Source organism: Mytilus californianus, unplaced genomic scaffold (genome assembly GCF_021869535.1).
Source record: "Mytilus californianus isolate M0D057914Y unplaced genomic scaffold, xbMytCali1.0.p SCAF_7, whole genome shotgun sequence".
Taxonomy (NCBI): domain Eukaryota; kingdom Metazoa; phylum Mollusca; class Bivalvia; order Mytilida; family Mytilidae; genus Mytilus; species Mytilus californianus.
In genome coordinates, this window is record NW_026262723.1 from 28,046,847 (window position 1) to 28,058,858 (window position 12,012).

General features: G+C 32.9%; 1 protein-coding gene across 10 annotated transcripts in view; it reads left to right on the forward strand.

The window, feature by feature from the left end:
- The window catches only part of LOC127709664 (mitochondrial Rho GTPase 1-A-like), a 55,831-nt gene that overhangs the window by 4,005 nt on the left and 39,814 nt on the right, over nt 1-12,012 (forward strand). For all 10 annotated transcript variants that reach the window (XM_052215283.1, XM_052215284.1, XM_052215291.1 and 7 more), the window contains exons 6-10: nt 432-542; nt 2,895-2,945; nt 3,777-3,878; nt 9,988-10,029; nt 10,845-10,901. In XM_052215283.1, coding sequence (XP_052071243.1) covers nt 432-542; nt 2,895-2,945; nt 3,777-3,878; nt 9,988-10,029; nt 10,845-10,901 — 363 coding nt within the window. The remainder of the gene's footprint in view (nt 1-431; nt 543-2,894; nt 2,946-3,776; nt 3,879-9,987; nt 10,030-10,844; nt 10,902-12,012) is intronic.

The following is a 12,012-nucleotide window of genomic DNA, read 5'->3' on the forward strand; positions in this document are numbered from 1 at the left end:
TTGAGGAAGAATTACTTCCCTTTTAAAGACATGTTGGAGATCTACATGCACATATTCTTTCATCAATAAGCCAAATTCAACTTGTTATACTGACCACTAGACTTTTTATAGAAAAAGTTGTTTTCTGAACAATTTTATTTTTGTTTAGCCTTGCTTAATTCATTACTATAGCTACTATCTAGTAAGGATCTCTAATCAGACTAGTTTGTACCACATGCTTTTATTTGGTTACTATATTTAAATAAGAAGATTAACCATTTACATTTTCAAAATGCTGCAAATTGAAATAACTCAAAATCCAAAAGGTTGCCACTGGGGACTTCCTGAAAGTTTTGCCCACATTGAGTTGACTTCCGGTGTGGACAGATTGATATGTCTAAATCCCTAGGCTGTAGTGTATCACTCGTAACAAGTTTGATTTCCTTTTTCAGATAACCACATTTTGGTTACCTTACATTCGACAATGTCGAGGAGAAGAACACAGTAATCCTATTATATTAGTGGGGAACAAGTCAGATTTACTGGATTTCAGTACAATGGAGGTAGGAACTATCTTAGTATTTAATTTTATTTCGAAATATGTCTTTATGAAAATAATTTTGAAGTTATTCAAAAATTTCTATATAGGAGCATTCCTGACATATTTGTGATATTGACTCAATAAAAATGAGGAGATATGGTATGATTGCCAATGAGATAACTATCCACCAGAGTCAAATGAAGCGGGAGTAAGCAATTATAGGCCACTGTACTGTCTCTAACAATGAGAAAACCCATACTGTATTGTCTATAAAAGGCCTAGACTTGAAAAATGTTAAATAATTCAAATGAGAAAACTCAAGGCCTAATTTATAGCAAAATAATTTACGAAAAACAAATATGACAGGCATATCAAATACATATGATTATTTTTCTGGTCAAAATTTAGTGCACATGAATACAAAATTTTGTGAAGATTAATCATTGCATTTTCAGGAAATACTGAATACAGATATCACAAATTAAAAATTAGAATGAGGTTTTTATCACAATTTTCATAGTTAGGGCTGTTCCAGAATTAAATGCATGGGGGGATGGGAGATACTTTTTAGCTCACCTGGCCCGAAGGGCCAAGTGAGCTTTTCTCATCACTTGGCGTCCGGCGTCGTCCGTCGTCGGCGTTAACTTTTTACATTTTGAACTTCTTCTAGAGAACCACTGAATGGAATGAAACCAAACATGGCATGAATGTTCCTTATGAGGTGCTGACCAAGTGTTGTTACTTTGTAGCCGATCCATCATCTAAGATGGCCGCCAGCGGGGGACTTAGTTTAACATAGGACCCTATGGGAAATGCATACAAATGACTTCTTTTAGAGAACCACTGAATGGAATAAAACCAAACATGGCATGAATGTTCCTTATGAGGTGCTCACCAAGTGTTGTTACTTTGTAGCCGATCCATCATCCAAGATGGCCGCCAGCGGGGGACTTAGTTTAACATAGGACCCTATGGGAAATGCATACAAATGACTTCTTTTAGAGAACCACTGAATGGAATAAAACCAAACATGGCATGAATGTTCCTTATGAGGTGTTGACCATGTGTTGTTACTTTGTAGCCGATCCATCATCCAAGATGGCCGCCATCGGGGAACTTAGTTTAACAAAGGACCCTATGGGAAATACATACAAATGTCGTCTTTTAGAGAACCACTGAATGGAATGAAACCAAACATGGCATGAGTGTTCCTTATGAGGTGCTGACCAAGTGTTGTTACTTTGTAGCCGATCCATCATCCAAGATGGCCGCCAGCGGGGGACTTAGTTTAACATAGGACCCTATGGGAAATACATAAAAATGTCTTCTTTTAGAGAACCACTGAATGGAATGGAACCAAACATGGCATGAATGTTCCGTATGAGATGCTGACCAAGTGTTGTTACTTTGCAGTCGGTCCATCATCCAAGATGGCCGCCAGCGGGGGACTTAGTTTAACATAGGACCCTATGGGAAATACATACAAATGTCTTCTTTTAGAGAACCACTGAATGGAATGAAACCAAACATGGCATGAATGTTCCTTATGAGGTTCTGACCAAGTGTTGTTACTTTGTAGCCGATCCATCATCCAAGATGGCCGCCAGCGGGGGACTTAGTTGAACATAGGACCCTATGGGAAATACATACAAATGTCTTCTTTTAGTGAACCACTGAATGGAATGAAACCAAACATGGCATGAATCTTCCTTATGAGATGCTGACCAAGTGTTGTTACTTTGTAGCCGATCCATCATCCAAGATGGCCCCCAGCGGGGGACTTAGTTTTACATAGGACCCTTTGGGAAATACATAAAAATGTCTTCTTTTAGAGAACCAATAAATGGAATGGAACCAAACATGGCATGAATGTTCCTTATGAGTTGCTGACCAAGTGTTGTTACTTTGCAGTTGATCCATCATCCAAGATGGCCGCTAGTGGGGGGGGGGGGGGGGGGGCTTAGTTCAACATAGGACCCTATGGGAAATACATACAAATGTCTTCTTTTAGAGTACCACTGAATGGAATGAAACCAAACATGGCATGAATGTTCCTTATGAAGTGCTGACCAAGTGTTGCTACTTTGTTGCCGATTTACTGTTCAAGATGGCCACCAGGATATTTTATTAAATAACGGGACCAATATTAATCAAAATTTGGCCTCAATCATTATTTGGGTATCTGTTATGATTTTTATCTATCTTTACATGATTTCTAAAACCAAAGTAGAGTCAGGTGAGCGACACAGGCTCTTGAGAGCCTCTAGTTTTTAAAACGCCGACCACCCATGAAATAAAAATTTTCATTTTATTTATTATTCCTACGAAATTCTATTGAATTTGCAACCACCCATTCGTATTATTTGTTTTCCAGACCATGATGCCTATCCTGAATGACTTTGCTGAAGTGGAAACATGTGTTGAGGTAAGAAATTAAAATGGCTATTTTACATCTGCTATATTTCTTCAAAACATGCTGATGTCTGGGTTATAAAGCTGATGCAGTTTGGTTCAATTTATTTCAAAAATGTCTTTGTCATACACAGATTTAAAAAAAAAAAATCTTTTTGTATGTATGATTGAAACTAGTTCTGTCAGTTGTTGATCAAGGGAAATTACTCTTTTATTACAGTATTGATCCTGTAGTTTCTTACGAGTTCAGACATCTATATGATGTTTTACGAAATGCATATTTAAATATTTTTTTATTTTTCTACTGTAACAGAATTACAAAGATATAAAAAACACTGTAATATCAAAATCAATAAACAATACAAAAAAGATATTAAAAAAACCAAAATCTTTCTATGGTACAACTGTTGCACAGCTAAAGAACTAAATTTTTACCTTTAAACTGATGGCGAAAAAGGAAAAATATATTTTGCCCACTGTAAAACATAATAAATCAGTAACCTCTGGGTTTCCTCGTGACAGCATTCTGGATTGAATTAATCTGTTTTGCTGATACTCATATATAAACCAGCTTAGAAAAACACAAAAACCACTTTTCTACTGGAAAAATACATATTGTACACTGAAAATACTTAAAAGGGTTTATTAAAATTTCCATATATTATTTTATTCCTCAAGTTTTCCATTGTACATTATGCAAAACCATTTAGGAAAACATGATTTTTATGGGTATTACATTTGTGAAAAAAAATTAGTAAATTTGCAAAAATTTATATCCCATGAAAAAAAGAGTACTTTCTCAATTTGTACATACAATATGTTTCTTAAATGTATTTTTTTTTAGTGTTCGGCAAGAACATTGAAGAATATAAGTGAGATGTTTTACTATGCCCAGAAAGCAGTACTGCATCCTACAGCGCCTGTATATAATCCTGAAGAAAAAGAGGTAGGTTCAACAATAATGCAGGAGCATGTTTTAAGTCTGATGGGGGATGGAACAAGATGTTAACAGTAATAAACAGTCAGGGATATAACTCTATAGGGTTATTACTGGAAATATCTTACATGTGTTATTACAGATACTTTCATGAGTTGTCTACTCTTTAATCCTTAAATTTTCTAAATCTGTAATAACATATGTTTGTTATTAGTAAAATAAATCATAAATATTTTAATTTTTAGTGGGCTCTAGGGACTCTAGAAACTTTGCGCAGAAACTAAATGCATAGTCTTGATAACTAATTTTTGAATTAAATTAATACATTTTTCATTAACCATGGTTAATCAATGAGACAAGGCTTTTAAAGGATAATCTTAGCTGTAATAACAAGGCTTAGTTATTAAAGGCATGTAACTTATTATATGAGACACTTGGGAATTACTGAGAAGCTTGCACAGAACCTCATTACATGCTCTGATCATTATTTCTTACAATAAATTAAAATACATTGTAATTAAGCATGATGCAAGTCCGAGCAAATGCTTTTGAGTGATTTAGAGAAGCTGTAATAACACCCTTTAGTTATTACAGGCATATTTTTTCTGTAATAACATAGGTGTACTATGCATGATTAGCAAACTATGAACTGTTATATCTTTCTATAGTTAAGTATACATAAAGACAATAGTAATATGAATAGAACTTGTATACATTTTAACTAAACTAATGATGTATATTGTCCCTTTGAAACATGTAACATACATATGTTATCACAGTTCTTTGATTTTTTAGTCCACAATAACAAATGTATGTTATTTTTCTCTAATAACCCTATAGAGTTATATCCTTGACTGATAAAGGTGGTTATTTTGATCATAATGATGGATTTGTAAACTTGCCCACACACAAATTGAAGGGCTTTATATATGTTAATTTTGTGAGTGAAATGATTACAAGATTTCAATAAAATGCAATAAAAATTATGTCCAGATAAAAAATACTAACAAAACTATTTCTCCTCTGCAAGGATTCATACTGGTAATGTCATGAAAACAGTTTGTACATGTATAAACTGTTAGGTTTTGTCGCTCACCAATGAAGTGAGATTTAACATAATATATTGGAATTATATCAGTACAGTATTTCTGTTGCTGTACTACTCAAGCTCAATGCACACATATATTGTTTGTTTCCAATTTTGTTTAAACCAAACTTTATGCATATATCATTGTATATGAACAAAATTAAATGGAGAGGGAAGGTACAAATCCTTGCTTCCTCCTGTCAGTTACAATTTTAGTTTTAGATGTTTGCGATTTCAAGAAATGACTACCATTCAGATCAACTGAACAAGATTAAATTAATTATTAATGTCACCTTATAAGTCTCTGTGGGAATTTGGAGAAAAGAATGGAGAAGTAATGAATAAAATTTAAATGACTGTTGTCCATTATGGTCAAGGTACAATAAATGGACTATGTGTCAGATTTATGTAAAATTTTGCATACAAATTAAGCTTGTTGAACAATAGCTTAATATTGGAAAAATAAAGCATTTATCTGTTTTATTTTCTCAAATGTTTTAGAATGAATTCTTTCGAAATATCAATTTTTGAAAAAATCTATGGATTTGTATTTGGAGATTTAATGATTTATAGACAATTTAAGAATGTTTTTCACCGACTTTATGTGCTTTCTACACACATATTTTGACATATTTCATTTTGTAATATTTGTGAAAACAAAATTACTGTATCTTGACCTTAAAAGTAATGCATATCATATGTCTTGAAAGTGATTAGATAGATAAATACCAGTTATAAAATTAAGATGAAGAAAACCAGAAGGTTGGTGAGTAAAACTTTCCGAGTTAGCTAGTGTATCTCCAAGCTATATGGAAAAGAGCACAAATATTCAAGAAAGAAAGAGACTTACAAATATTTTAATCTTTTTGATTAGATTAATATGTAAAGGCTATGCATAAAAACTTTAATAAAAATAACTTATAACTACATGCTGTTCCATGACAAAATGTTGAAGAGCTTCTCTTTGTCTTGCCTACCTTGTCACAGAAAGCGAGACATAGGTGTTGCTTTTCCTGCGGTGATGAAGGGGATGGCAGGGGATGTCATCATCAATTGATAAGTTTTCTGCTTAAAATTGGTTTCCGTTCTCTAACTTGAGTTTGCCTTAACCAAATGTTATGAAACTTAAACACAATGCTTATTACCACAAAACACAGATCAAGTTCAAATTTTGGTGGCGTCACTTTAACCATTCTAGAGTTATGCCCCTTTATAAATGGAAAAATTGCAAAATTTTTATTTTCTTCTAAATATCAAGTAATTTCTAAAATTGGAGTTATCTTCCTTTGTCCATGATTATAGTTGAAACAGCTACAATCAATGCTTTATACAATGCAATGTTTAATTTTGACTAACACTGATACAACACAGATCAAGTTGAATTTGGGTAGTGTCACTTTAACCATTATTGTGTTATGCTCTTTATAAATCGAAAGATTGCAAAATTTTTAGTTTCCATTCTGTAACTTAAGTTAGCCCCAACCAAACATTATGAAACCTATACACTATCCACATTTATTTTGTATTTTCTGCCGACAGGCGAGACATATCTCTGTGTTAACAATTTATTTAAATCAATATTCCCACGATAAATTTTTCTTTAGAAAATCTTGAGAATTTCTTTTTGGGGAAACCATCCTCCCATTATTTATTTTTTGAGGATGTTTGCTCCTCTTGTTTTTATACGACCGCAAAAATTTTTGCAGTCGTATATTGGTATGACGTTGGCGTCGTCGTCGTCGTCGTCTAACTCTAACTTTAGTTTAAGTGAATGGATCTCTATGAAATTTTACCAAAAGGTTCAATACCACAAAAGGAAGGTTGGGATTGATTTTGGGGGTTATGGTACCAACAGTTAAGGAATTAGGGGCCAAAAATAAGCATTTTTGTAACTTCCAGACATAACTTGTGTGTTAGTGTATGGATCTCTCTGACATTGTACCACAAGGTTTCATATCACACAGGGAATGCTGGGATTGATTTTGGGGGTAATTGCCTCAAAATATTAGGAATTAGGGGCCAAAAAAAGGGGCAAAAAACAAGCATTTTTTCTAGTTTCATGACAATAACTTGTGTGTAAGTGTATAGATCTTTCTGAAATTGTACTACAAGGTTCCATATCACAAAGGGAAAGCTGGAATTGAGTTTGATGGTAATTGTCCAAAACGTTTAGGAATAAGGGGCCAAAAAGGGGCCAAAAATAAGCATTTTTCTAGTTTCCAGACAATCACTTGTGTTCAAGTGTATGGATCTCTCTGAAATTGTACCACAAGGTTCCATATCACACAGGGAATGCTAGGATAGATTTTGGGGGTAATTGCCTCAAAATATTAGGAATTAGGGGCCAAAAAAGGGGCAAAAAACAAGCATTTTTCTAGTTTCATGATAATAACTTGTGTGTAAGTGTATGGATCTTTCTGAAATTGTACTACAAGGTTCCATATCACAAAGGGAAAGCTGGAATTGAGTTTGGGGGTAATTGCCCAAAACGTTTAGGAATAAGGGGCCAAAAAGGGGCCAAAAATAAGCATTTTTCTAGTTTCCAGACAATAACTTGTGTTCAAGTGTATGGATCTCTCTGAAATTATACTGCAAGGTACCATACCACAAAGGGAAGGCTGGGATTGAGTTTGGGGGTGATGAATCATAAGGGGGTTCAAAAAATTTGGGGGGGGGGGTTTCCTTTTTTCTTTTTTTCCTTTTTTTTTTCTTTTAAAATTTTCCATTTTAAGTTGGTTATTTCAGTTTTATATTTAAAAGCAAATAATAATGATATGGTAGGAGATACACACCAAACAGGATGTGTAAATTATTATATAATAAGTATTGTGCAATAGCAAGAAATTTTCAATTGCACAGTATTGCACAATAGCAAGAAATCTTCAATTGCACAGTATTGCGCAGTAGCAAGAAATCTTCAATTGCACAGTATTGTGCAATAGCAAGAAATATCCAATAGCACAATATTGCGCAATAGCAAGAAATTGTCAATTGTACAGTATTGCGCAATAGCAAGAAATATTCAATTGCACAGTATTGTGCAAAAGAAGATACTTCGTATAAATTGCTTATTTCTTGACCAATTTCAATGGGGTTTTATTCTTGAATTCTTGGGGTTCTTTAATATGCTGATTCTAACCGTGAATTAAGTTTTTGGATTTTGGACCCCATTTTTAAATTGGTCCACATTGAGGTCCAAAGGGTCCAAAATTAAACTTTGTTTGATTTCATCAAAAATTGAATTATTGGGGTTCTTTGATATGCCGAATCTAACCGTGTATTTAGATTCTTAATTTTTGGTTCTGTTTTCAAATTGGTCTACATTAAGGTCCAAAGGGTCCAAAATTAAACTTAGTTTGATTTTAACAAAAATTGAATTCTTAGGGTTCTTTGATATGCTGAATCTAAACATGTATTTAGATTTTTGATTATGGACCCAGTTTTCAAGTTGGTCCAAATCGGGGTCCAAAATTAAACTTTGTTTGATTTCAACAAAAATTGAATATATGGGGTTCTTTGATATGCTGAATCTAACCATGTATTTAGATTTTTGATTTTTGGGCCCCATTATCAACTTTGTCCACATTGAGGTCAAAAGGGTCCAAAATTAAACTTTGTTTGATTTCATCAAAAATTGAATTCTTGGGGTTCTTTGATATGCTGAATCTAACCATGTATTTAGATTTTGGATATTGGACCATAATAGGTGAATGTCCAATTTAAAATTTTTAAGTTCTTAGACCACATTCATTCTGTGTCAGAAACCTATGCTGTGTCAAATATTTAATCACAATCCAAATTCAGAGCTGTATCAAGCTTGAATGTTGTGTCCATACTTGCCCCAACTGTTCAGGGTTCGACCTCTGCGGTCGTATCAAGCTGCGCCCTGCGGAGCATTTTATTGAATTTTAGCCAAATATTGGGAATCCTCTGGTTTTATCCATGTAGTGCCATTCAAAATCTTGCCTGCTTACCCCTACTGTTCTTTCAATAAATTGATTACATACAGTTTAAAATGCCATCTTTGAAAATCTTATAAAGTCTTTGTTATTTTCTCATAGTTTTGAAAGAAAAAAAGTGCCAATGTTAAATTTTTGAAAAATCTTAGAGAGAATAATTTCCCGTCAAATTTTCAATGGCTTATATTATCTTGAAAACAAGCACACGGACCCTTCATTTTTTTCTGCTTTTTTAGTTCCTTTATTTTAATACTGTCAATTTATAGCAGTCTATTAAAAAGCTTGTTATTTTGAAAGAGTAGCAAACATCATTAAGTGTTTTCTGACTGAGCCCATTCAATATATACTTCTTAACAGACCTAGTCATGAATGAGGTTAATTAGCCTGATATTTGATGTAAATGGTAACTTTAAATTTTGCTCACCTCGAGCTCCTTATATTAAGAATGTCCCAAAATGACTGTTTATTTGTGGGGAAACAATGGGAATTTGAGTAATTTATGGCCTCATTTACTAACTCAAAATTGAAATCAGAAAATATTTATATGCATGTAGTCAGAAAAAGAGCATATTAAATACTAAATTATTTTGAATATGAATAAAAGGAGAAGTGGGGTATACATCAATGAATCAAAAATACAAAAAAAAAAACTGTTTTCCAGAGGTCAAGTCTTCAACAATTCAAAAAATGTCCTTTATAAATATTGTATGATAAAAAGGGATTTAATACAAATTAGCATACTGAAATACTATGTAAAATTATTCTCGAGGGAAGACTAAGGGCTGTTCCAAAATTGATTGTGGTTTAGGGGGATTGGAAGCACTCAAATTAATTGATTCTGGTTAATTGCAATTTCCTTTTAATTTTGTAAGAAAATTTATATAAGTAAAATGTAAATTTTATATAAGGTTGGTTGGTGTCCCTAAAAATTGCCTCCCATGGCGCCCCTCCTGCCCACTCCCTGGGTTTAATTCTAGAATTTATTTTAGTAACTTCTTTGTTTTTCTTTGAAGCTCTGCCTTTTCCTTTCTTTTTGACTGCTAGGCATTTTAAGCTTTTTTTCTTTTTTTAGCTGACATCGCTGTGTAAGAAAGCATTAACACGAATATTCAAGGTAATATATTAATACTGGTATTATAAGGGGTTTATAAACATGAAACATGAGTTTGAGTTTGTTCTGTTTGAGGGATTTTTGAAGAACTTGTGGTCCTGGAACATAGAAAATTGCTAAAAATATCAGTTTTGCACACAATTTAAAAGACAATATCTGTAATCATAGCTGTTGCGATGAAGCTGTGTTTGGAACTGACCAAGGTTAACAGATCATCATACTAAACTGATTAGATTGGATACTATATCTGCTGTGTAAAATTTCCCATATAGTCTAAAATATATTTTTTACTTTTAAAACAAAGCCCTGATTTTCCATGATGTTCATCCATGATCATAGGACCTAACTGGCAACATGCAAGAGGTTTTAATTTATAACAGCAAATTATATGTGTTTGAATGTCAAGTAAAATACCATCCAATTTTTTGTAAATATAGATTCAAAAATAGAAAATGAAAAGCAAGGAAAATGATACATCAGAATTGAGTTAAAATTGTTTCTCTTTTTCGATCACATAGAAAGATATTTAAGTAAAAAAAAGGCTACCATTTTATACTTGAACAGGAAAAATAACCATAAATAAACATTGCAATTAAAAAAATCTCACATTTTTATAAGCAAAATACACATAAAAACTATTGTATCAATCTTCCATTTTTGTAACTGTTAAAAAAGAATTACTAGATTGAAAAAATTATATTCTTTCATGTATACATACAATATTGTTATTTACTACTATTGTATAATAAATTACATTACAACACTTATCACTTTTATGCTGACTTGCAGCTATTGAAGTTATCTTAAACTTTTTTCAGATTTGTGACCTAGATAATGACCATTTACTGAACGATGATGAAGTCCATTTGTTTCAGGTAAATGAATAAACGAAAATCCGTAATTCTTGATACTCAAGGATTCCTGTTTTATGGACTTGAAGGCAACATCTCTGTATTTTTAAACTTTCCCATACCACAGTGGCAAACCCTGTGCTATTGAGAGCTTGCCCGTACGAGATAGATAACCTCTTTTTTATTGAGAAGATGCCTTAAGTAAACTTGGTGAATGAGCTTGCAATATGGTGTGAATGTTTTTCCATATTAAGATATGACTTTTAGAATCTATGTTGCCTTTATATGCTGTTTTGAGATCATGAAAATGTATGGCTGTTAAGAACTTTTAGGACTATATTTTAACATATTTTTGGTAGATTTTTTTTCACATAAACATGCCTATGCAGTGATATTATCTTTTCTGTAGTGACAAAAATGGTCCATTCATTGCTCTCTTTCACTCCTATGCTCTGTTATTTTCTTACACATTTGTTGGGTTATTGATGTCTAGCATAGATGGCTGTCTTGAACTCACAGTGAGGTATGAGACTTTGCTTAGTGTTGAAGGGTTCACTATGACTTTCAAATAGGCAGGTAAAAATGCTGACTCTTTACTTTAGGTTTGTAAGTGTGAGTAGGAATTCTGTGTCATTAGTTATAACCAAGTCCCTTTTCTATTTCATACTTAACACTAAAATTGTTTGAATGTTTCTTGTCTACTGTCCTGGATCATGTAGATTCTTGCTGATTTTGTGTTTGGCATATTGTAAAGACATGTATCTTAGATAATTGTCGAAGACTTTGTTGACCTAGATGTCTGCTTTATATGTTGTTTGGCTCCTGAATCATTGAAGTATAATCGAAATCTCCATTAATATACATATTTTACATTGTATGTAAAAATATTGGGTTTTTTATGCCCCCGCCGTAGCGGTGGGGGCATTAAGTTTTACCCTTGTCCGTCTGTACGTATGTATGTCCCAAAATTGGTTTCCGCTCTCTAACTTGAGTTTACCTCAACCAAATGTTATGAAACTTATACACAATGCTTATTACTACATAATACAGATTAAGTACGAAATTTAGTGGCGACACTTTACCATTCTTGAGTTATGTCTCTTTATAAACAAATAAATTGCTGAATTTTTCGTTT